Source organism: Scyliorhinus torazame, chromosome 10 (genome assembly GCF_047496885.1).
Source record: "Scyliorhinus torazame isolate Kashiwa2021f chromosome 10, sScyTor2.1, whole genome shotgun sequence".
In the NCBI taxonomy this organism is placed as follows: domain Eukaryota; kingdom Metazoa; phylum Chordata; class Chondrichthyes; order Carcharhiniformes; family Scyliorhinidae; genus Scyliorhinus; species Scyliorhinus torazame.
Genome location: NC_092716.1, coordinates 118,201,671 through 118,225,612, shown reverse-complemented (window position 1 = coordinate 118,225,612; position 23,942 = coordinate 118,201,671). Strand labels below are relative to the sequence as shown.

Genomic DNA, 23,942 nt, shown 5'->3' with positions numbered 1-23,942 from the left:
TAAATTGCCCTTAGTGTCTAAAAAGGTGGGGTTGCGGGGATAGGGTGCAGGTGTGGGCTTAGGTAGGGTGCTCTTTCCAAGGGCGGGTACAGACTTGATGGGCAGAATGGCCTCCTTCTGCACTGTAAATTCTATGATCCTGTGATGTAACCTTGATGTGGAGATTCCGGCGTTGGACTGAGGTGGGCGCAGTAAGAAGTCTTACAACACCAGGTTAAAGTCCAACACTTTTATTTGGAATCACTAGCTTTCGGAACATAGTTCCTGCATCAGGTGAGTCCCTGTACAGTTTACCTGATAAAAATCTAGTGATTCCAAATAAACCTGTTGGACTTTAACCTGTTTTTGTAAAACTTCTTGGTGTAACCTGTATGCTATTTTTTGTGTGAACGATATGCAATGACATATACCTCTGTACTGCAGCACACTGCAATCTTTCCATTTGGTCATTTGGGAAAATGGCGACTTTACTCTTCCTCAATCTGTCACATGTCTGTGCAATGAATTTATTTATATGAATTTTCAGACTATTTTTTTCTTCCTCACAACTTCCTGTCCAAAGAACGTAAGATTTAACAGTAGAGACCAGCTCCGCTATTCGATCATAAATGATGTTCCACCAACATTCCATTTTCAGCACAATTTCATATAACTTGATATTGTAATGCCTAGAAATCATCAATCCCTATCTTGAATGTACATAATGAGTGAACATACAGCATCTGGAGTAGATAATTCTAAACTTGCACATCCTCCGATTGAAGAAATTCCATTTAATCTCAGTCCTCAATGGTATTATTCTGAAAAGGTGTCGCCTGGTTTTAGACCTCCCTTCCAAGGCACACATCCTTCCTGCAGCAACCCTCTCGAGCCCTGTAAGAACTTTGTCTGTTTCAGTGAGATCACCTATCGTTCTTGTAAATTCTAGGCTCCGTCTCCTCAGTGTCTTCTCATAGGACACATGGATCACTCCAGTGACCTTCGTGGCACTCATGCTATGCAAATATAAGCTTCCCTCTCTGACGAGATAAAAACTGTACATAATACTCCAGCTGCAGCTCACTAGGGCTCTATACAATTGCAGCAATACTCCTGTACTTTAATCCTCTTACAACAAAGGCCAACTTACCATCTGCCTCTTTACTGCTTACTGCACCTGCATGTTATCTCTCTGTGATTTATGAACACGGACGCCAGGTCAATTAGGACATCAATACTTTCCAGTGTCTCACCATTTAAGAAATAAACTGATTTTTTTCCTACTGACATGTCCTTGCCCACCAACAGATAGAAAAAATAGCTCCAGAGATAGGAAGGTAGAAATCTAAATGGTCCAGACTAAAATCAATTGGAGAAAAAAAAATGGGGAGGCAACATTAGAGGGTGTTTATAGGCAGTGAAATATTATCGTCCAGAATACACTGAAAGATAAGCTGATGGTATTCTGAAATAAATTCGGCAAATAAACGCCCGGGGGTGGCTGTATGTATGTTGGTGGGGTGGGGGCGGGCGGGGGGTGTGCATGTTCTTGGAAGGCGTCAACGAGTACATAGGAGAGTGGGAAAAATGGTAATAATTTCAAAGAGCAGGCAATGCATCTGGAGTTGGGGAGGACTTAGTGTGCTGTCAGGGTATATGTTTGAGCGAGACTTCATTGAAGCACCGAGGGAAAAATGACGGCAATTTTAAGTGTTGCATTCATCTAAAAAATAACTGCCACCGTAACATAACAGCCTGGACTTTCTCATGGCATCGGGCTTTGATCATGTTTTTTCACTTAAAATTTTGTAGCAATGATTAACAGAAGTCAGCAATTCCTTCCGTGTCATACATCAAAAAAAAATTGAACATTATATTCCTGTCTTAAAATGATCTTACCTATGGAGATTATCTGATGTAATATGGTCGAAGATGATCACCATTAGTGTAATAATTACCAAAATCCCCACTGCAGTTCGATAAATCAGGTGGACAGGAAGTACAAAGTGGCAACCTGGAAAAGTATAAGGCAATCAATGATCCATTGCTCAAAGCCAGGAACTAAACTCTGATAATATTTATGGTTACTGAGCCTGGAATCATAATTCAGAATCAAGGATTCTAGAATTTTCCCCACTAGGGTTTCTACATCTATTTTGTGTTTTGCAAAGCCCTACAGTGCAGTAAGCATGGGGAGGTGATGGTCGAGTGGTAATATCACAAGACCCGGGTCAATGATTTGGCGACACGGCTTCATATCCCACAATGCCAGCTTTGAAATTTAAATACAATTCAGTACATTAATCAGTAAAATAAAGCTAATCTCATGACTGATGACCACAACAACTATCATAGATTGTCATATAAGTCCATCTCATTCAAAAATGTCCTTCACTGAGACATTATTGCCAACACAAATGAAGACATAAATCAGATCACATAAAAATTGAGGGACGCAGGGTTTAGTGCGAGAGAGGAACTGAAGGAGATCAATATTAGTACAGAAATGGTATTGGGGAAATTGAAGGCTGATAAATGCCCAGGGCCTGATTACATCCCAGACTACTTATGGCTCTAGAAATATTGGATGCATTGGTGGTCATCTTCCAAGATTCTAGAGACTCTGGAACAGTTCCTGCAAATTGGAGGGTAGCTAATGTAACTTCACTATTTAGAAAGGGAGGTTGAGAGAAAATAGGGAATTATAGATCAGTAAGTCTGACATCAGTAGTGGGGAAAATTCTAGAATCCATGAACAAAGATTTTATAGCAGAACACTAAGAGAATAGTGGTAGGAACAGGTAGTGTGAGCATGCATTTACGAAGGGGAAATCATGCTTGACAAATCTACTGGAATTCTTCGAGGATGCAACTAGTATAGTTGATGAGTGGGCATCAAAGAATGTGGTATATTTGGACTTCCAGATGGCTTTTGAGGAAGTCCTGGATAAGAGATTAGTGTGCAAAATTAAAGTGCATGGTATTAGAGGTAGTGTATTGAGATGGATAGAAAACTTATTGGGAGATAGGAAACAAAAAGTACGAATTAACAAGTCTTTTACAAATTGGCAGGCAGTGACCACAGGGCTCAGTGCAAAGACCCCAGTTATTCACAATATATATCAATGATTTTTGGTGGGGGAGCAAATCGTAAATCTCCAAATTTGCCGATGACACCAAGTTGGGTGGGAGGGTGAGCTGTGTGGAGGGTTCAGAGATCCTTCAGTGATTAACCAAATGAACGGCAGATGCAATACAATTTGGACAAATGCAAGGTTATCCACTTTGGTAGTGAAAATGAAAAGGCAAACTGTTATCCGAATGGTCATAACTTAGAAGATAATGTGCAACGAGACCTGTGTGTCCCCATACACCAGTCACTGAAGATAAGCATTCCGGTGGGGTTGGCGGGAAAGAAGGCAAAAGGTATGTGGGCCTACATAGTGAGTGGATTCAAGCACAGGAACAGGGATGTCTTGCTGAATTATACAGGGCCTTCGTGAAACCACACCTGGAATATTGTGTGCTGTTTTGGTCTCCTTATCTGAGGGAGGATGCTCTTGCCCTCGAGGGAGTGCAGCAAATGTTTACCAGACTAATTCCTGGAACGCCGGGACTGATGTATGAGGAGAGACCGAATCGGTTAGGGTCGAATTCGCTGGAGTTAAGAAGAATGATGGACGATCTGGCAGAAACGTATGAAGTTCCAACAGGACTAGTCAGAGTAGATGCAGGATGGATGTTCTCGATAGTGTGTGTGTCCAGAATCAGGGGTCATAGTCTGAGGATATAGGTTTAGGACAGAGGTGAGCAGAAATTGCTTCAGCCAGAGAGGGATCGGTATGTGGAATTTGTTACACCAGGAAGTAGTTGAGGCCAAAACAGTGTATGTTTCCAAGAAGCACTTAGGGCGAGGCGGATCAAAGGATGTGGGGGGAAATTGGGATCAGAGTATTGAGCTTGATAATCAGCCTTGGTCATAATGAATGGTAGAGCAGGCTCAAATAGCCGATTGGTCTCCTCCTGCTCCTATTTTCTATGTACTTTTTTTGATATAAGTTTTAGATTTCCTGCAGTGCAGAAGGAGGCCATTCAGCCCATCAAATAACCACTGAACCTCTGAAAGGGCATCCTATTAACACCCATTTACCCACCCTTTTCCTGTAACACCACACATCTTTTGACTAAGGGGTAATTTAGCATGGCCAATCCACAAAACCTGCACTTCTTTGGACTGTGGGAGAAAACCAGGGCACCTGGAGGAAACCCATGCAGACACGGGGAGAAAGTACAAACTTTGCTACAGTCTAAACTAAATATTGATCATATTTAGTGATTGTATCACTAAAATATGACAGACATAATTTAAATATCCTGTAGTGCTACGGGATCTTGGCACTGTGGTTAGCCCTGCTGCCTCATAGCATCACGGACTCATTCTGAACTGGTGCTTGTCTGCGTGGAGATGGCAGGTTCTCTCTGTATCGACCCTATTTTCACTGGGTGCTCCGGTTTCCTCTGGTTAGGTGAATTGGCGACACTAAATTCACTGAGTCCTAGTGCGGCTTTGCTTGATGTTCTGTCAATGCCCCTCAAACTCTTAGCCCCTGGAAACAAACTAATGGGGCGGGATTTTCCATTGGCCGATGACAAAATCGGGAAAGGCGATTGGGCAGAGAATCAGTTGTGATGCCAAAACCTCACCTGGCACCGACTTGAGGCAAAATTACCGTTCTCCATCATGTCAATAGCGACATCAGTGTGTACCGGAATGCACATACAGTAGACACAATTTGCATGAAAATAGAGGACCTGACCCAGTTTTCTCTGGGGCCTCCACGAAAAAAAAATTGTGAACCTGACGTGGTGGCTGCAGAGGGAGAGAGAAAGAGGTAGGACCTGGAGAGGAGCGACTGTGAGTTGCTGAGTTGGACACTGGCCGTACTGGCTGGGGTGGAGCCAGAGGAGGAGGGAGTGGGGGATGTTGCCGAGTGGCCTAGGTTAAATCCCCCCGTCCCACAGGACTGAGGTGGTGATCAGGCATGGACAACCATTATGGCAGCCATCTTGCTGTGCACCCAATGCCCAATCACCTTGGGCCCTGATTGTGCAGAACGACACCTACCATCTGGGTACCACCACCCCACCATCCATACACCTCCGCCACTGTACCGACCCAGCCCCCGCCACAACCCCCCTTCCAAGCAGCCGCAACCCACCAGCGGCCCACCCAGGACAATACGCACAGTGGCCCCTGGTGAAGGCAGAGCCAGTCAACGGCATCCTGGCATCAGGTGCAGGTGACAGGGCCAGAGGCCCCCATAGTACCAGACAGCGCCGGGGCCAGGGGTGCGGGAATGGGGGGGGGGGGGGTGGGGAGAGTATTATGCGGGGGAAGAGCCTGCAGTGCCAACTAGGGCCATCATCTAGCCCAAAGGGTTTGGTTGGGCACGGGGGGTTAGCACGACACTAGCATGTCAACCTTCCACCCCTTGCAAGCAGTAGATATTGGGCAGCACGGTAGCACAAGTGGTCAGCACTGTGGCTTCACAGCACCAGGGTCCCAGGTTTGATTCCCCGCTGGGTCACTGTCTGTGCAGAGTCTGCACATTCTCTCCGTGTCAGCGTGGGCTTCCTTCGGGTGTTCCAGTTTCCTCCCACAGTCCAAAGATGTGCAGGTTAGGTGGATGGGCCGTGAAAAATTGCCCTTAGTGACCAAAAACGGTTAGGAGGGTTACGGGGATAGGATGGATGTGAGGACATAAGTGGGTCGGTGCAGACTTGATGAGCTGAATGGCCTCCTCCTGCACTGTGTGTTCTATGTTCAATGGTGGCTTTCATGCTGTCGCCATAGCCCTGGGGGATGCCCTGTGGCAGTATGAGCGGGCGTTGCTCCAGGAGGAGGAGAAGGCTGCAGCAGTGGGGCATGCAGCAGCGGTTTGGCTGAGGTGCAGTGGAGTGGGCAGCAGCAGGACGTGCAGCAGAGAGACAGGTGGCAGCCGCCCAGGTTGCCTTCAGGCCAAGGAGGCCGAGGAGGAGGAGTTGCCAAGGAGGCACCACACGAGGCCTCGTGTGTACTGGCAATACCTGTCATTTGAAGACCTGCCGGACCGGCCGTGTCATTGAAGATTCAGGCTCAGCAAAGACAGTATGACATTTCTGCCAGATGATGGAACACCTGCCACAACAGTGGCAGTCAAGGTGATGATCGGCCTGAATTTTTATGCGATGGGGTCCTTCAAGCACCATGTGGGGAGTTGTCTGGGGTCTCACAGACATCGATGCAGAGGTGCATCCGTGCCATCACGGAGGCCCTATTTGCCCAGGTCGATCAATGCATCCACTTCAATGTTGACCGAGCCTACCAGGATGCTAAGGCAAAGGGGTTCACCACCATCAACAGGATGCCCGGGCCCAGGGTGATCAACAGTATGCATGCCCCTCTATGAGCCCTGGCTGATAGCAGGCCGCTCTACAGTAACCAAAAGGGGTACCACTCGATGAGTGTGCAGCTGTGCATCACACCCTTCTGTGCCCGGTACCCAGGCAGTATGCACAATGCCTTCATCCTGGCGTACTCGAAGATTCCTGACATGTTTGTGCCGCCCCCGCCTCGGTCCACAGATGGATGTGGAGAGCCGCTAGAATGACGCCCATGCAGCGACCAGGGGTGTGACTGAGCGGTGCTTCGGCCTTCTGAAGATGCCGTTCAGCTGTCTGGACTGCTCTGGACGAGCATCCAGTCTGAAGCTGAGAGGGACACCCGCATTGTGGTGGCCAGCTGCATCCTCCACAACATCTGGAGATGCTGGAGGAGGAGGATGAAGGCCAAGCCTCATCCGATGAAGAAAATGTGGAGGAGGGTGAGGGAGTTTATGGAGCCCAGGCAGGCATGGGAGGCGGCATATGTGCAGCAGAGCTCACGTACATGGTCACTCTGATCCCCTCCAGGTTCACTGACCAGGAGGGGGTGGAGCATGGGGTGGACTGGCCAGGAGCATGGACACCGCATCCTAACCACACACACCCTCACTTGACCCTTGGCCACCCCTTGCCTGCAACCATCTCTGTGATACATAGCTGCCGCATAATTTTTCTGAATGGAGGGCTTTGGGTAGTCGTGCTCCACCGGGATCAGTGCTGTAACCGTTTCTGTCTGTGGTATATATAAATTATTTGGAGGGAATTTAACTGGTCTGATTAGTACGTTTGTGGACGACACAAATGTTGGTGGAACTGTGCATTGTGATGAGGTCTGTCAGAGGATAAAGCAGGATAGAGATCGGTTAGAGCCGTGGGCGGGAAGATGCAGGTGGAGTTAAATCCTGACAAATATGATGTAATGCATTTTGCAAGATCTAAGGCAGGTGGGAAATACAGTAAATGGCAGATCCCTGAAGAGTATTGACAGATAGAGAGATTTGAGTGTACAGGTCCACAAGTCACTGAAAGTGGCAATGCAGGTGGATAAGGTAGTCAATAAGGCATATGGCATGCTTCCCTTCATCGGCTGGGGCATTAAGTATAAAAAATTGGCAAGCCATGCTGTAGCTGTACAGAACCTTAGATAGGCCACACTTGGAATACCGTGTCCAATTCTCATTGCCACATTACCAGATGGATGTGGAGGCTTTGGAGAGGGTACAGAAGAGATTTGCCAGTATGTTGACTGGTATGGAGGGCATTAGGTATGAGGAGAGGTTGGATAAACTCGGTTTGTTCTCACGGGAACGATGAAGGTTGAGGGGCGACCTGGTTGTAGTCTAAAAAATTATGAGGGACAGAACGGACAATCAGAAGCTTTTTCCCAGGGTGGAAGAGTCAATAATTAGGGGACAAAGGTTTAAACTATGAGGGGCAAAGTTTCTTGGAGAAATGCAAAGGAAGTTTTTTAAACAGAAGGTGCCTGGAACTCACTGCCAGAGGAGGTGATGGAAGCAGGTACGATAATGACGTTTCAGGGGCATCTTGGGAATTACTTGAATAGGATGGGAATAAAGTGATATGGACCCCGGAAGTGCAGAAAGATTTAGGTTACATGGGCAGCATTGTCGGCGCAGGCTTGGGAGGCTGAAGGGCCTGTTCCTGTGCTGTACTTTTCTTTCTCACCTACCATATTCTTTGAGTATATGGTAGGTGTGGCAGGTCTTCACGTCAACATCAGGTAGATTCGTCTATACTGTCTCAGGAACATAAAACGATCCCATTGTGTTCTCTGAAAGAATATTGGATTTAGTCTTCCCAGATTATTACAAATTAATTTGAATTGAAAGTTAATAACATCTCCCTCCTTTTGGTGATTTCCACACATCCTGGTAACCAATTCCCAAAAGGAAATATTATTCTATTTAACTGGCTATTCTGCTTGAACACTTCCAACACCTCAGTGAGGTTTCATATTACTTGTCTCACATCAAGCACTTTCATTCCTCGACTTGTTCCCCGTTACAGGTAAAAAGTCTCAGCTTTGATCCTATCGCAGTAAAAATATTGTTTTAGCAATATGTTCCTGACATTCTTTACCACATACTTTGCTAAGATATAAAGGTAATTTAGAAATGCAGCCTATCCGACGGTGTGTATACATTCATCATCACCGTACTGATTTTGAATCCTAACTCCTCATTAAAATATCGATCATTTCTCCAAAATTACTTCCCATAAACTGTTAAATATTTGGGAAACAGCACACTAAACATATTATATTTTCAATTATTTTTTTCTGACCCTGGCGAATGAGCTGTCATTCCTGCTCCTAAAAATGATCGCCTGTTATTACTCCGCGAATAACTTCATCCGAGAGATGTCTGCCAAATCTGCTTCAGTGTCCACGTTTTCATATATTCTTCTATAATCTGCTGCATACGTATCTGTCGTTTTCATCAATCTGTGCACATGGTTATTATTCCTCTCTTTAAGCTATCATTAGCAATGTTCTCTTAATTCAGCGTGAATCGTGAAAGTACCCCATCACGTGGTTCCGATTTTGTTATCACTAAATTAGTTTCGGAGCTACTTGTGGATTCGAAAATACCACAATAGACTGGAAATTAAATGCAATAACCGCCTTATTTTTTCTTATCTTTGTTCAATACCTGCAGTCACAACTCAGCCGCGGCGGAATTAAAACATACATAACTAGGTACCACGTTATGTACTAATATTACCTACGTTGCCGACTGTATAGCTGCCGTTTGCTGGATCCAAAATCGAAACGTGATAGACTTGACATGTATAAACGGTACCCTGTTCAATTGGCCGTGTCTCTTCGAAGGAACTGATAACTTCATACAATCCCTCGGCCTTTTCCTGTTGTTCGGTTGTAAACCCTTCCGTAATTTCGGTGCCATTTTTATGCCAAGTGAGGTTAAAGTCTTTGGGATGAAATTCAGCCGTTCGACACTGCAGCCTCAAAAAGACAGATGCAGTCCCTTCGCATGGTATCGAGACAATCTTCAGGGGCACGGGGGAAGCTAAATTAAAAACACACAAAACATAAATATCATAGAATCATAGAACTACAGCAGTGCAGAAGGAGGCCATTTGGCCCATCGAGTCTGCACCGACCCTATCAAAGAGCACCCTAACCAGGCTCCCGCACTATCCCTGCAACCCCACTTAACCCGCACATCCCTGGACACTAAGGGCAATTTAGCATGGCCAAACCACCTAACCTGCACATCTTTGGATGTGGGAGGAAACCGGAGCACCCGAAAGAAACCCACGCAGACACGGGGAGAAAATGCAAACTCGACACAGTCACCCAAGGCTTGAATTGAACCCGGGTCCCTGGGACTGCGAGGCAGTAGTGCTAACCAATGCGCCGTAAATAAAAAGAGAAGTATCAATTGTTTAACTATTTTCTCTTCTTTACGTTCCCAGGTGACTGTGTTCAAGTAGATGGATCCTAACCCCTTGTTTTTGAATGGCCCCAAATTTAATTTGTTCTTCACTGTACCGAGATATATTAAGCTGAGTCTACTCACCTACAGTATTAATATATTTATTTTGTATTGGACAAAATTCGTTTACCACAACGATCATCCTACTAATCAGATTAATGTAGTTGAATTGACATCCTGCACATGAGTTGGTTGAAGAATGCAGACCACGTTCTGTTTCAGCACTCAGAGCCTTTTTTGCTTTCTAAACTAAAAGGATAGGATTCGGACCACGCTCTGGGCAGCTACACCCGTGTTATCGCGTGAGCCTCCCCTGCTGCTGCAGTTGTGATCAGGATTTTGCCCCGATCCCAAATGCTGGAAGTAGCCAGGCTGAACTGGAGGATTTGGAACTCTGCGACCCACCTTTTTCAAAATAAGAGAACCTTTAAAGTTGTACTGAATTTCAAATAAGCATATAATCAGGAACCGGAATGTGGTTGTTAAATGTACAATATTGGGTGGAATTATCCACCCTGACATGGAGCGTTCAAGCTGAAAATGTCTCAAAGTGTTCAGCCTTGAATTAATTTCCCATTATAAACAACACACGAAATAAGGAGTGATCTGGATCAGTTGCCTCTGTTTTCAGATATTCTGGTGCTAGCAATTGCCCTAATTTGTAAACGTTATTCACAGAATGCCTACAGTGCAGAAGGAGGCCATTCTGCCCGAGGAGTCTGCACCGACCCTCCGAGAGAGCACGCTGCCCGATCCCTGTAATCCCCAGTATTGATCATGGTCAATCCACCTAACCTGCACATCTTTGGACTTTGGGAGGAAATCAGAGCACCCGGAGGAAACCCAAACAGACATTGGGAGAACGCGCAATGTCACAGAGGCAGTCACCCAAGGCCGGAATTGAACCTCGGCCTCTGGAGCTGTGAGACAGCAGTGCTAACCACTGTATCAATGTGCGCAGGCTTTAATTAAATGCCTTCAGCGAACACCATTGGAATATTTGCAGGAACTATACACTGTAATCTCTTAATAGCAGCAACACTTACCATATATAATGAGTCGCACAACAGCTCCCTTTCCAGCCATTTGACTCTTGTACTTCACTGCACAGTAATAAGTCCCGGCATCCGGGACAGTTACATTCAGAAGATGAAGGTAGGCGCCGGCTCTCTTCAGAATGAAGACTTTCCTGTCGTCTTGTTGCAGAAAGCTCTTATTGCCATCTTTCCACCAGTAAGCGATTATGTTCGAAAGATTGAAGGTAAAGGGGAAAGGACATCGGAAGGTAACATTCGTACCTCTAAGCGCTTTTCGTGTCACCGTGCTCACACTGCACACAAAAACTATCAGCAAAAGCCAGGTTAAATCATATGCAGAAAAATTATCAACATGACCAAAAGTTCCATCCTGCGACCATTAGTGCATTAATAATTCAATGCACCTAACTATCCGAACGATATCCAGCTAATGAATGTGTATGCATTAATACATTCTAATTAATATCGTCTTTCTTATATATATTGTCTAAATAAGGCATAACACTGAAATATGTAATCATATTAAAGTAGCAAAGAGTTGTGCTCACAAAACCATAGAATGTTTACAGTTCAGAAGGCGGCTATTCGGCCAATCGACCTTGCACTGGCTCTCTGAAAGAGCATTGCATCTAATCCCACTCCCGTGGGATTTGCACATTATTTTCACGGAGCAATCTAATTCCCTTTTGAATACCTCGGATCGAACCTGGCTTCACCGCCCCTTGCAGAACTTTATTTCCGACTACAACTACCCTCCAAGTGAAAATATTTTTCTCACATAACTTCAATATTTGCCCCTTATTTTGAATCTGGAGCCTTTAGTCTCGATATACTCGATAGCACGTTCACTGGAAGATCGCCTCCGTGCATCAGTTCTTGTTCAGGGTGGTTTAATAATCAATAACAAATGTAAAAGTCTACCTAGATATGAAATTCCCAGGAAACATATGCCCCAAAGTGACCGAGTCTTTAACATATCGATCGACGAAAATAAGTAGATCAGAGGGCTCGCCTGAGAATGGTTGGTTTGAGGAAGCGATCCTGTGTCTCGAAAATAATCTCAAAGTTAGCAGTGACGTCAGGCACCACATGGCGTCGCCTTGCGAGGGGACAAATCTTTCGAGTAATATCCGAGCTTGTAGAGTAACGACTAGGCTGCATTTATCGATAAAAAGTGAGTTAATACAATAGTTCATGCAATAGTGTATTTTTTTGCCTGGACGGTCAATATTTTGCACAAAGCCAGTGTTATGGGAGTAATTGATTCAGAAGAATGAACTCATTCGTGACCTAAATAAGATTCCACCTGAAATAGATGTCATACCCGTCGGACTGAGAAACACATTCGGGAAGGAGGGAAGTCTCATGGATAGTGGGATAAAGCAACCTGACTTCAGAATACAGGTCAATATATTGGCGGAGAGACCACCGGTGAAAATTCGCAGTAGATCTTCACACTTACACAGTTGGGAACCTTATTGAGTAATGGTTTTGAGCCAATTTGTTATCAAGCCTGCCGCCACAGCTACATCAAATCTCAGCCTGAAGTAGCAATATAAACCAGAGACCATTTCTGTGTCGAATCGACTTCACTGGCAAAGCTCTGCTTGGAGAACCTGTCCAAGAACTGCGAAGTTCGATGTAAAAAGTAGAATTTCCTGGAGACACATCGAGCAAGCTAAACATAATCAGATTTCAAATACTACGTTCGGCACTCGGTGTTTCGTCGTTTAATAAAAGCCATGATGTGGAGATGCCGGCGTTGGACTGGGGTGAGCACAGTACGAAGTCTTACAACACCAGGTTAAAGTCCAACAGGTTTGTTTCGATGTCACTAGCTTTCGGAGCGCTACTCCTTCCTCAGGTGAATTTAATAAAAGCGTTAGCCCTTTCTCTAGAACTTAAACGACCCTTATTTCAATGTGCAAATGGAGCATCAGCTGCAAGAATTATTCCCCTAAATTGGGGGTACGTCCCAGGACAGACCGCAGAAGCTCCAAACGCTATCATCTCATAGACTCAGAATTTACAGTGCAGAAGGAGGCCATTCAGCCCATTGAGTCTGCACCGGCCCCTGGAAAGAGCACCCGACTAAAGCCCATGCCTCCACCCTATCCCCGTAACCCAGTAGCCCCACCTAATCGTTTTGACACTATGGGGCAATTTATCATGGCCACCCATCTAACCCGCACATCTTTGGACTTTGGGAGGAAACCGGAGCACCCGGAGGAAACCCACACTGACACAGGGAGAACGTGAAAACGCCACACAGTCACCTGAGGCCGGAATTGAACCCGGGTCCCGAGAACTGCGAGGCAGCAGTGCAAACCACTGTGCCACTGCGCCGCCCCATTTTGGGTTCTGCCGCATCAGTGGCAAATTTGGATGCAATTAATCGCAATTTATTTTTAGTAAACATATCACTTTTAATTTTAAATTTCGCTGAAAGATTTTTCATTAACATTCTTTTTGTTTCTCATTCATTTGGAGAGAGGACGACACGAAGCCTAAGTTAAAGATTTTCACACATCACAAGTCCAAACTGAAAATAAACTTGCCTTATGCTTTATGTGTGAAGGTAGACTTAAATGCAAGAAAACACTTGGAATGCTTAAATTAACTGGCAGCATCTGTGAGGGAAAAATAAATATATAAAATGTAGGTGTGAGTTTCGCATAAATTCTCATCTGACGAGATGAGTGCCACAGAAAACGAATTAAGTAATATCGAAGCAATGCTTCCAGTCCGTCAGTATTTACCAAACCGTCGCCAGTGCCTTGAGTTGACCATAGCGTGAAATTAATATACTCTGCGCGAGGGAAAGGCTAGCTTTTTCTGCTATTGGCTGTAAAGAATGTCATATATTCTGCAGTTTACTGATTCAGAATTTTAAACAAACTATTTCCTTGTCAAATAAAACATCTACAATCGAGCAGAAGTGTGAAAAAACAGAATGGAAATTAGCTGCACCGATTGACCTGAGGTCAACTGTATAATGTGTCCACTGGGCTAAGCAGGATATTTTGCACAATACATTGCAACATAAAATATTTCCTGTTCACGTTTGGTCAGTCACACCAGAGAGCTTCTGGCTGTTGTTCATTCTTACAATTAATATACAAATACCCAACCACAAGGCTTCTAAGTCAAAATATACAAATTACGGTTTAGCTGCTATCCCTGCATTTAATGATGCCAATAACACGGCATGGTTTGCACAGTTGCTTCACAGCTCCAGGGTCCCAGGTTCAATCTCTGGCTTGGATCACTATCTGTGTAGAGTCCGCACGTTCACCCCGTGACTGCGGGGTTTCCTCCCATAGTCCAAAGATGTGCAGGTTAGGTGGATTGGCGGGTCCATCTGGTATTCCCCGCCAGTGCCAGTGCCAAGCAGTGCTGGGAGCAGCTCTGGCACCAAACCTCACCCAAGACTCAGGACAACCCAGAGCTCGGAACAGAGGATGACACTGACCTTCCATCAAAGCTGTCTCCAACACCCTCTACCATCCCAAAGGCTCTCATCTCGGTTGTCCATGTTAGTGAAGAGGCTCCTGGTGCGCACCACACAGCTGTCAAACTAGTACAGTAGGTGCAGGAAGGAACTCCCAAGGGGGTGGTCAGTCGGAGGGCAGGCCGACCTGAGGACCCAGACGGGTCTCGGACTTCTGAAACAGACATCCCATCGATTGTGCAGATGCAGAGGTTGTCACCGAACATTCAGTACCTGCAGGCACAATTGGTGGAGTCCAACTGTGTTCAGCAGCAGGAGGTGGTGCCAAAAATGCATGCCACACAGGCCAACACCACGTGGGTGGTGTTCACGGTGGAGGCATTGGGGCCGACGATTTTGACTGTGGATCAGCATGTCAAAGGCCTGGGGCAATCTGTGCAGGCGCTGGCCGAGGCCCAGGAGAGGGTTGCCGCCTCACATGTGATCATGTACCAGAGCCACCTGGAAATTGTAGCGGCGCTCCTGAGTGTGACCTAGTCACAGCAGGCCACGGCTGGGAACATGGTTGGCATTGCCCAGGTGCTGGTTAACATGGCGCAGGCACAGATGAAGGTGCCCAGTCCCAGAGGGAGATGGCACAGCCAATGGCTGGGCTGACACAGACCGAAAAGGTGGTGGTATAGTCATAGCATGATGTGGCATAGTCCCAGATAGAGATGGTCAACTCCCTGTGCTCCTTTGCCTCGAGCATGCAAAAGCTGGTCAAGACCAGAGTGGGCCTCCAGGGCTGGCAGCACTGGATAGCTCCACTCGCACCCCCATTCCATGGAGTAGCCACTGCGCCAACCGGAACCCCTAGGGAGGAGGTGGTGATGGGGCCCGTGCCGGTGACTCCTGCAGGGGAGGTGCCGGAACACCACAGCACCTTGGACTTCCCCCCTCCTATTCCTAAAGCAGCTGGTCGGCAGCAGGAAGAACAGGGCAGTACCATACCACCTGAGACACCCAACCAACAGCCTGGCCCATTCAGGCCCGGTCGCCCCAGAAGAATCCTGCCAATGTGGACGCTTGACACAGGGTGGGATCACAACAAGCTGCCTCCACTCCTGCTGTACCATCTGGGGATCCGCCTAGATGTTGCGGTAAGGCCCCTAAGGACAGAAAAGGTGGCATGGGTGCAAGGCACAGTTTACTTACATGGGGCTAGGGCAAAGTCCTGTATATATTTGTTCGCAGTAAACAACTGTTACCACTGTTACAGCCTGCCTCGGTGCTCTGTCTGATGGGTGTGAGGGGTGTGCTGGTCTGGGATGGTCGGAGGGGATGGGAAATGGGCGGATATTGGGGGTGGGGGGGGGGGGGGGGAATGGGTGTTCCCTGTGGATGGCCTTTGCTCCCCATTCAGACACCCCTCCGACCGTCCCCACCATCGCCAACCCAGAGATCCGAAGGGACCACTTGATGGAGTTGCCAGCTCACATGCATGGCTCAGCCAGGTGGACTGTGGGAAGTATTACCGTGGGCAGGAGTCAGCTGAGCACCAGAGCTCATCACAGAGTGGCTTGTGATCATCCTCCAATCCATAGACCCGACCTGGTGTTACTCCCTGTAGTGCCGCAGGTATGTATCATGGAGGGTTTACAGGTGGGAGGTGGCCGGTGGGGGTGTGAGGGTGTTTGGGGTTTGGATTGGGTGCCAATGCCCCAGGCCAGTCCCTCCACTTTACTCCCCTTCCTAGACGGTGAAACTGGCGGCCCATGCATGTTGGCCCTGGCGCACACTTTGTGAAACCTTCCATGCCTGCCTCGGCTACATATGGCATACTTGCCTTCATCAGGAGAGGCATTGAGTACATGAATTGCGAAATCATGTTTGGCCACATTTGACGTATTACATGTTGTTCTGGTTATCACATTATCAGAAGGTTGTGGAAGCTTTGAGAGACTGCAAAGAAGGTTCACCAAGATGTTGCCTGGTCTCGAGGGTGTTGACTATGAGGAGTGGTTGAATAAACTAGAATTGTTTTTACTGGTAAGAGGGAGGCTGAGGGTAGACATGATGGAGGTCTACAAATGTATGAGATGTGTACACAGTGTAGATAGCCAGAGGCTTTTTCCAAGGTTGAAGTGTCAATTACAAGGGGCACAGGTTCAAGGTGAACCGGGGAAAGTTTAAGGGAGATGTGCAAGGTAAATGTTTCAACAGAGAGCGGTGGCTGACTGGAACGTGTTACCAGAGGATGTGTTGGAAGCAGACACAATAGCAACATTTAAGAGGCATCTGAATGGATACATGAATAAAGAGGAAATAGAGGGATACAGACTGAGTAAGGGCAGAAGATTTTTTTTCCGTCAGCGAGTGCACAGTCAGATCCAGGCACAAAGACTCCACAGTCCCTACACAAGTTAATTAACCAATCATTCCTATATTTTCCAAAGATCTTGAACCCTTGACTGTTCCAGATCCCCAACAAACTGTTTATAACATGAGGAGAAGATGAACATATAAAGGAAATTATTGGAACTTTGAGAAACAAATCTACCTTTTCCCAAAACTCTGTCCCACCCCCCACCCAGACACACACACACAAGTCAGACACATGGAGTGACAAATTAAAACAATGGGAATTGAAGGAAAAGGTTTGAGATGAATATTCGCTGCTGCTGTTGAGGCCTATGTAGGTGCCAGTCTTCCTCCGAACGCGACACTCTGGGGAATTGGTTTGTACAAAAGATTCATGTCGGTGCAATACTGACCTTTGACAATCAAATGAAGCCTTCATCTCTCTCAGATATTGCTGGAACATTAAACCTGAGAACTTTACAGCATTTTCCATTAACCTGATCGCTGTGCTGAAGAGGGTCTTGGTTTGAGTTCTGCCGAGCCATTCAGACAGAGGATTAAATAATTACAGACCTGGTGAGAAACTGCTTGCAGTCCTTCACTCCAGATGATCCCTTCACAGTTCTGACTGCAGTCTGTCTTTTAAACAGGAGTGCCTCCACAGGTCTGACCAGCAACCTTTTAAATCACCTGGCAGAAAGAGAGAGAGAATGCCTTCCAGCTTCTTCCTGGCTAAATCTCTTCAGAGAACTCAGGACCAAATTGAATATTTCATCTGACCCACCTTTTTTCAGGCAGATCCTGAATGGCTCCACCAAACGCAAGCAACAACAAGGGAGAGGTTAGAATTTCACATTCACCGACTGGCTGCTTGCCACGTCTATCAAACTGACACCATAGGCACTGTCACAGAACCTAAAGTGGATGTTCTAGCTAGTCCATCAGACCAGGATGTTTTCAGTTTGCAGCAGCTAGCAAGAACATTGTGATGTGTTATCTATGTTGGATTAACACGAACTCCATGCATATCACTTTAAAACAGGCTTCCAATGCTGTAGATGGTTCAACACTGCATTATTGAAAATTGCCGAGTAATGTACATAGTTCGCTATGAGTCGACACTTATTAATCTAAACTTGCTAACCTTGGTCTGGCTTGCCCAGACTTGCTCGGTGCCATGTGTAGTAGGTGCTGACTGTTGGTGTCCCCTGGAATACTGTGGTCTTTTTTACTGTGGTGTGGGATGCCATGTTAGGAATGAATTTTCCCAGAAAATTCACCATCCCCAGGAAGTGTAGTACCGCCTTTTTGTCCTCTGGGGTCTTCATGGCATTGATTGCCATTACTTTGTCAGAATCAGGTTGCACACCCTGCTGGGATATTTGGTCATCCAGAAATTTGATTGATGACAGATCAAATGAGCATTTGGCCCTGTTTAGCTTGAGGCCATTCTCATGGACACTTTTGAAGACCTGTTTGAGCTGATCTATGTGCTCCTCGGGGGTTGTGGACCAGATTATTACGTCATCCACATAGACTCGCACCCCCTTGATGCCCTCCATCATTTGCTCCATTATGCGGTGAAAGACTTTGGAGGCTGAAATGATCCCGAAAGGCATGCGGTTGTAACAGTACCTGCCGAACAGAGTGTGAAATGTGCAGAGCTTCCTGCTGGAGTCATCCAGTTGTTTCTGCCAGAAACCACGTGAGGCGTCCAGCTTCGTAAAGAATTTGGCGTGTGCCATCTCAGAGGTTAATTCTTCCTGCTTCGGGATCGGGTAGTGCTCCCTCATGATGTTGCGATTGAGGTCTTTGGGATCGATACAGATTCGTATTTCGCCTGAAGACTTCTTCACGCAGACCATGGAGCTGAGCCAGTCTGTTGGTTCCGTGACCCTTGAAATGATGCCCTGGCTTTGGAGCTCTTGCAGCTGCGCTTTTAAACGATCCTTTAGAGGAGCCGGCACCTAGTGTGGTGCATGAATGACTGGGGTGGCATTTGGCTTGAGCAGTATCTTGTGCCCATCCCATCGAACACATCGGGATATTGCGTGAGGATGTCGTCTATGTCAGCCTGCAGATGAGGCAGTCGGAGCTGCAGAGGACATGGCATGGATTCGCTGTACCAGATTAAGGAGTTTACATACACGGGCACCGAGCAGGAATGCCTTGTCAGGCCTGACGATCTCGAATCTTAACGTCGCCATGATTGCCTTGTGGGATACAACCAGATGACATGATCCACTAGCAGCTATGGCATTGCCATTGTAATCAAGGAGCTGGCAGGCTGGTGGAAGAATTTTGGGTTGGTCTCGAATGCTGTCGAGGTCTGCCCGGGATATAAGGTTTACAGACGCACCCGTGTCCAGTTGGAATTGGATTCTGCACTGATTCACTTTAACGACAGCGCGCCATTCGTCACTAGAATCCACACTTATGAGTGAGAGGCGCTTTGCATGACTGGAGGAGACCGTCTCACATGTGGTGATAATGCCCACCTGATATGGAGACTCAAGGCAATCATCATTTGGGTCTGTTGGGCTTTCGGGATCGGAATCCTGCATGCCTTGCTGTATGCAGTGGACAGGTTTGCGTTGCAGCTGGGATCGCTGGTTTTTGACCGGTGGAGCGGACCTGCAGAAGGCCGCATAATGCCCAGGCTTTCCACATTGTAGACACCGCGTTCCTTTGGCTGGGCATTGCCGCTTTAAGTGGGCGGAGCCACAATTTTGGCACGTCATGACACTGACGTCAGTGCGTTCCGTGCGCCTTCGCAGTGCGGTCGGCCGACGTTCGCACACGCACAGTAGGGTTTTCGACCGCATTGTCCTCACAGTCGCGGTGCGCCTGCGCGGGGCCCCATGGAAAGTCCACGAAACGGCCACTGAAGCCCGCAAAACGGCCACTCTCCTCAATGTTCAGGCCCTGCAGCCTAGTGATGGCCTGTACAGTTTGTGCCTCATGGGAGGCTAGTTTGCCGTTTCTGCCGCCTTGATGCGGGAATAGCGATTTCTGGCATGTTCATGGGCAACGTACATTTTGATGGCGATTGGGAGGGTCATGCGTTTGATTTTAAGGAGCTGCTCCCACAGAGAGTCGGAATGGACCCGAAAATGATCTGATCCCGGATCATGGAGTCAGCAGTCGAGTCATAGTTACATGACTGCGCTAAGAAGCGGAGATGGGTCAAAAAGGAGTGAAAAGGTTCGTTCTTACCCTAAAGCCTCTGTTGGAAGATGTACCGTTCAAAGCTCTCATTCACCGCGACTTCACAGTGGCTGTCGAATTTTTGCAGAATGGCCTGGAACTTTGCTTTATCTTCTCCTTGGGCAAACGTGAGCGAGTTAAAGATGTGGATGGCGTGATCCCCCACCGTCGACAGGAGCAGCGTGATTTTCCTGGCATCTGATGCTTCCTCAAGGTCAGATGCCGCGAGGTGTAGGAAGAACCTCTGTCTGAAGACCCTCCAGTTGGCGCCGGGGTTGCCGGAGATCCGGAGCTGCAGAGGGGCCTGGATCTATTCCATACTGCTGGCTGTTTGCTACTTGCTTTCCGGTCATTTCAGATTTACTTGAGGTAGGTCCGTTAGAGTTAATAGTTTCCTGGTACCATGATGTGTTATCTATGTTGGATTAACTCGATGCAGTATCACTTTAAAACAGGCTCCCAATGCTGTAGATGGTTCAACACTGCTTTATTGAACTTGCCGAGTAATGTACATAGTTCGCTATGAGTCGACGCTCTATTAATCTAAACTTGCTAACCTTGGTCTGGCTTGCCCAGACTTGCTCTGTGCCATGTGTAGTAGGTGCTTACTGTACATTGCACCCTGACTGTTGCTACAGCTACCACCAGTACGAAGACGCTGAGCCTTCCTGCCTCATGTGTTTTATACTGGTAATGTACCCTGTAGTATCCTGCCTGGTGATTCATTGTTCTGTATTCTGTGTGGTGATTGGTTCCAGTGTATGTCCATCGCTGCCTGTCTGTATCTCATTATGAATATGAGTGCATATTATGACAGATTGTAGATTAAAGGCAGCCAGATCAGGAATTAAAAAGGGAACACCAAACAGACAAAGGTTTTACAATAGTATCCAAACACAGTTATCAGTTAAGCAGTTCCTAAACATACAGATACACTTAAATTTACACCTGACACGCTTACTATAAATATTTAAATGAATCAACACAAAACAGTTCAAATGCCACTAAAGTTTACGGAACATGTTTCCTTACTTTAGTGACTTTTTGGCGAAAGTACTTTGCTTTTGTCAAAATCTCCTGCTCAACCTGACAGCATTTGGCAAAAATGCCAAAAAAACTGCCGTTCAACATTAAAAACTCCGAGCAGAGGCAAAACTACAGACAGACGTGGCTTTCCCGTTAATTGCATAACTTTATCCCACTCTGATATTCTATCCTTTGCTCAGCTAGGACTACATACAATCCTTCATAAATTACCTACTATGAAGGGAATCTCCCGCAAAATATACCAATTTAATTCAAGCATCTATGTGCAAACAGGTAAATGTTGAAAAATGATAATTAGCTCACATTCTATGACTTCTTAATTGCAACTGCAGCAGGCACACAATCTGGACTTTACCCTAGATTCTTCAATAATCTTACTTTATCAAATACATTCATTGATTCGGGTGTTTAATAATCTGTACTGCAACTGATGTAAAAGTCAGAATGTTACAACGTTAATAGAAAACTCAATGGCTCTATCTCGATGGTCGAATACTTCTTTTGATGAGTATTTGATATTCTGGGAAAAAATAATCAAAAATTCTTTCTATTCTTTTGTCGTCTTCTTATAATTTTACCGAACCAAAACCCATACCATTCGCATCAATGAGCACCTTAAATTGCTTGCCGGACGTCAGACTTTCCAAAACAGCTGCGGTGGTGAACAATTTTTTGGTTGTCAATTGTCACCTGACATTCTGACGTCCAATGAAATTTTAGCTTTTTCAAAAAATTTCAGCCAATGGGCTGACCAAACTGCTGAAACTTGTCCGTTCAGAAATCTCAGAACAGACCTTCTCGTCGATTATATTGGAAACTCCTCAGTAGCTTTCATTTTCGCATTCTGTGGGGACAGTTGACCATGCCTAACAATATAGCCTAAGAATGTAACTTGGGCTTTCGAGACCTCACTTTTATCCAAGTTTAACACCAAGCTAACCTCGTGTAGTAGATCTAACAATTCCTTGCAATGTTCCAAATGCTCCTTCCACGCTTGGCTGAACACGTCAGATCATCTATGAACACTGCACAATTATTTGGTCCAGAAATGACCTTTTGCTTAGTCATTGGAATGTGGCTGTTGCATTCTTCATTTAAAAATGGCATAATATTAAACTGATACAGACCATTTGGACGTAAAATAGCCAAACCTTACTTTGCCATTTCTGAAAGAGGTACTTGCAGTATCCGTTTTGTAAAATAAATTTGGTAATTAAATTTTCTTATTCCGCAATTCCATTACATCATTCCAAACAAAGATAGGATATGAATCTGACGTCGCAATTGCACTCACTTTTATCTTATCCACGCATAATCATTTTGTTCCATCTTGTTTTGGTACCATTACAATCGGTAAACTCCAATCACTGCAACTTACTTCAATGGTTTCATTCTTAAGCATGGCTTCAATCTGCTTTTGTACCTGTGCCCACTTTAGTGGATTGAGTCTATATGGATGTGCCTTAATTGGAATAGTATACCATGCATCTACATCATGTGTAATTACCTTTGTGCTTCCTCATTTGTCCCCACATATCTGAGACTCTTCAAGTCACTTTGAGTTTCCTCCGGAAGGTAACCCAGTAATTTATACAAAATACTTCCTCATTTTAGGAATGTCAAATTCAAAATCATTTGTATTTACCACTTCTCTTTTGAGTTATGACAACTATCACATCCTTCTTCTTTCCTACCAAATCAAAGTACCTTTTGATCATATGAATGTAGTGATTTATGTATGTAGTAATACATGATCAGACTATGTTAAGCTAGTACAGGCAACTGAACACTAGATGGCCACACTATCAAGACCTATATAAATGTTTTCCCGCTCTTTTCTAGAGGAGTGTGTGTCTGGAGTGCAGAGAGTACAGAGCTAGAGAGGAGAAGTTCATAGATATCAGTAATTATCTTTATCTTATTTAATAGTTTAGTCTACAGTTATTTGTTTGTTCACTGGTTTAGTATTAAGTAAAAAGAACCCACAAGATTATTTTATATTACTCATTAAATTACTTTAGCATCACTGGAAGACTACATCTATATTTCAACAACTCGGCTAGACAAAAAGAGTAATAATTATATTATAACATCGTAATATAACATGGTACCAGATTTAAAAAGCCTTAGGAAAGACTAGTAAGTAAATTCAAACAAAGAAGATAAAGTTCCGTACCGACTATTTGACTGGCGAAGTCATCGCAGAAACTGAATGCTCGACTACGGATCGATTTTCGATGGATCAAGTGCAGGCTCCCAGACATCTGAAGACAACCGCTAACCTTAATCTTAATTGGAGATTGTTTTAGCAACAATTCCTACTTTATCTGGAAGCTAGGGATCTGAATACTTCTTCAGAGGCTAGATGGATCGTTTTGCGCTCATGACTGAAAATCAATTTGAATGGATTGAATTTAGTTGATACATTAGGTGCATCACTAAATGCAAATAGTAAAAATAGAATTGCTTCATCCCAAATACTCTGAATAATCCTGACTATAGGCCATCAACTTTGTCTTTGAAGTTTGATGCCACGTCTCTAATGATTCTGGATGATATGCAATTGATTTCAGTTCTGGTCGCCTCATTTTAGGAAGCTTGTGGAAGCTTTGGAAAAGGTGCAAAGAAGATTTACCAGGATGTTGCCTGGAATGGAGAGTAGGTCTTACGAGGAAAGGTTGAGGGTGCTAGGCCTTTTCTCATTAGAACGGAGAAGGATGAGGGGCGACTTGATAGAGGTTTATAAGATGATCAGGGGAATAGATAGAGTAGACAGTCAGAGACTTTTTCCCCGGGTGGAACAAACCATTACAAGGGGACATAAATTTAAGGTGAAAGGTGGAAGATATAGGAGGGATATCAGAGGTAGGTTCTTTACCCAGAGAGTAGTGGGGGCATGGAATGCACTGCCTGTGGAAGTAGTTGAGTCGGAAACATTAGGGACCTTCAAGCAGCTATTGGATAGGTATATGGATT

At 45.6% G+C, this 23,942-nt stretch overlaps 1 protein-coding gene across 1 annotated transcript in view; it reads right to left on the bottom strand.

Moving 5' to 3' along the window:
- The window catches only part of LOC140430244 (tapasin-related protein-like), a 97,952-nt gene that overhangs the window by 12,436 nt on the left and 61,574 nt on the right, over positions 1–23,942 (bottom strand). The window contains exons 2-5 of the mRNA XM_072517672.1: positions 11,931–12,073; positions 10,928–11,211; positions 9,147–9,452; positions 1,879–1,993 (exon numbers count right to left, since the gene is read on the bottom strand). Coding sequence (XP_072373773.1) covers positions 1,879–1,993; positions 9,147–9,452; positions 10,928–11,211; positions 11,931–12,073 — 848 coding nt within the window. The remainder of the gene's footprint in view (positions 1–1,878; positions 1,994–9,146; positions 9,453–10,927; positions 11,212–11,930; positions 12,074–23,942) is intronic.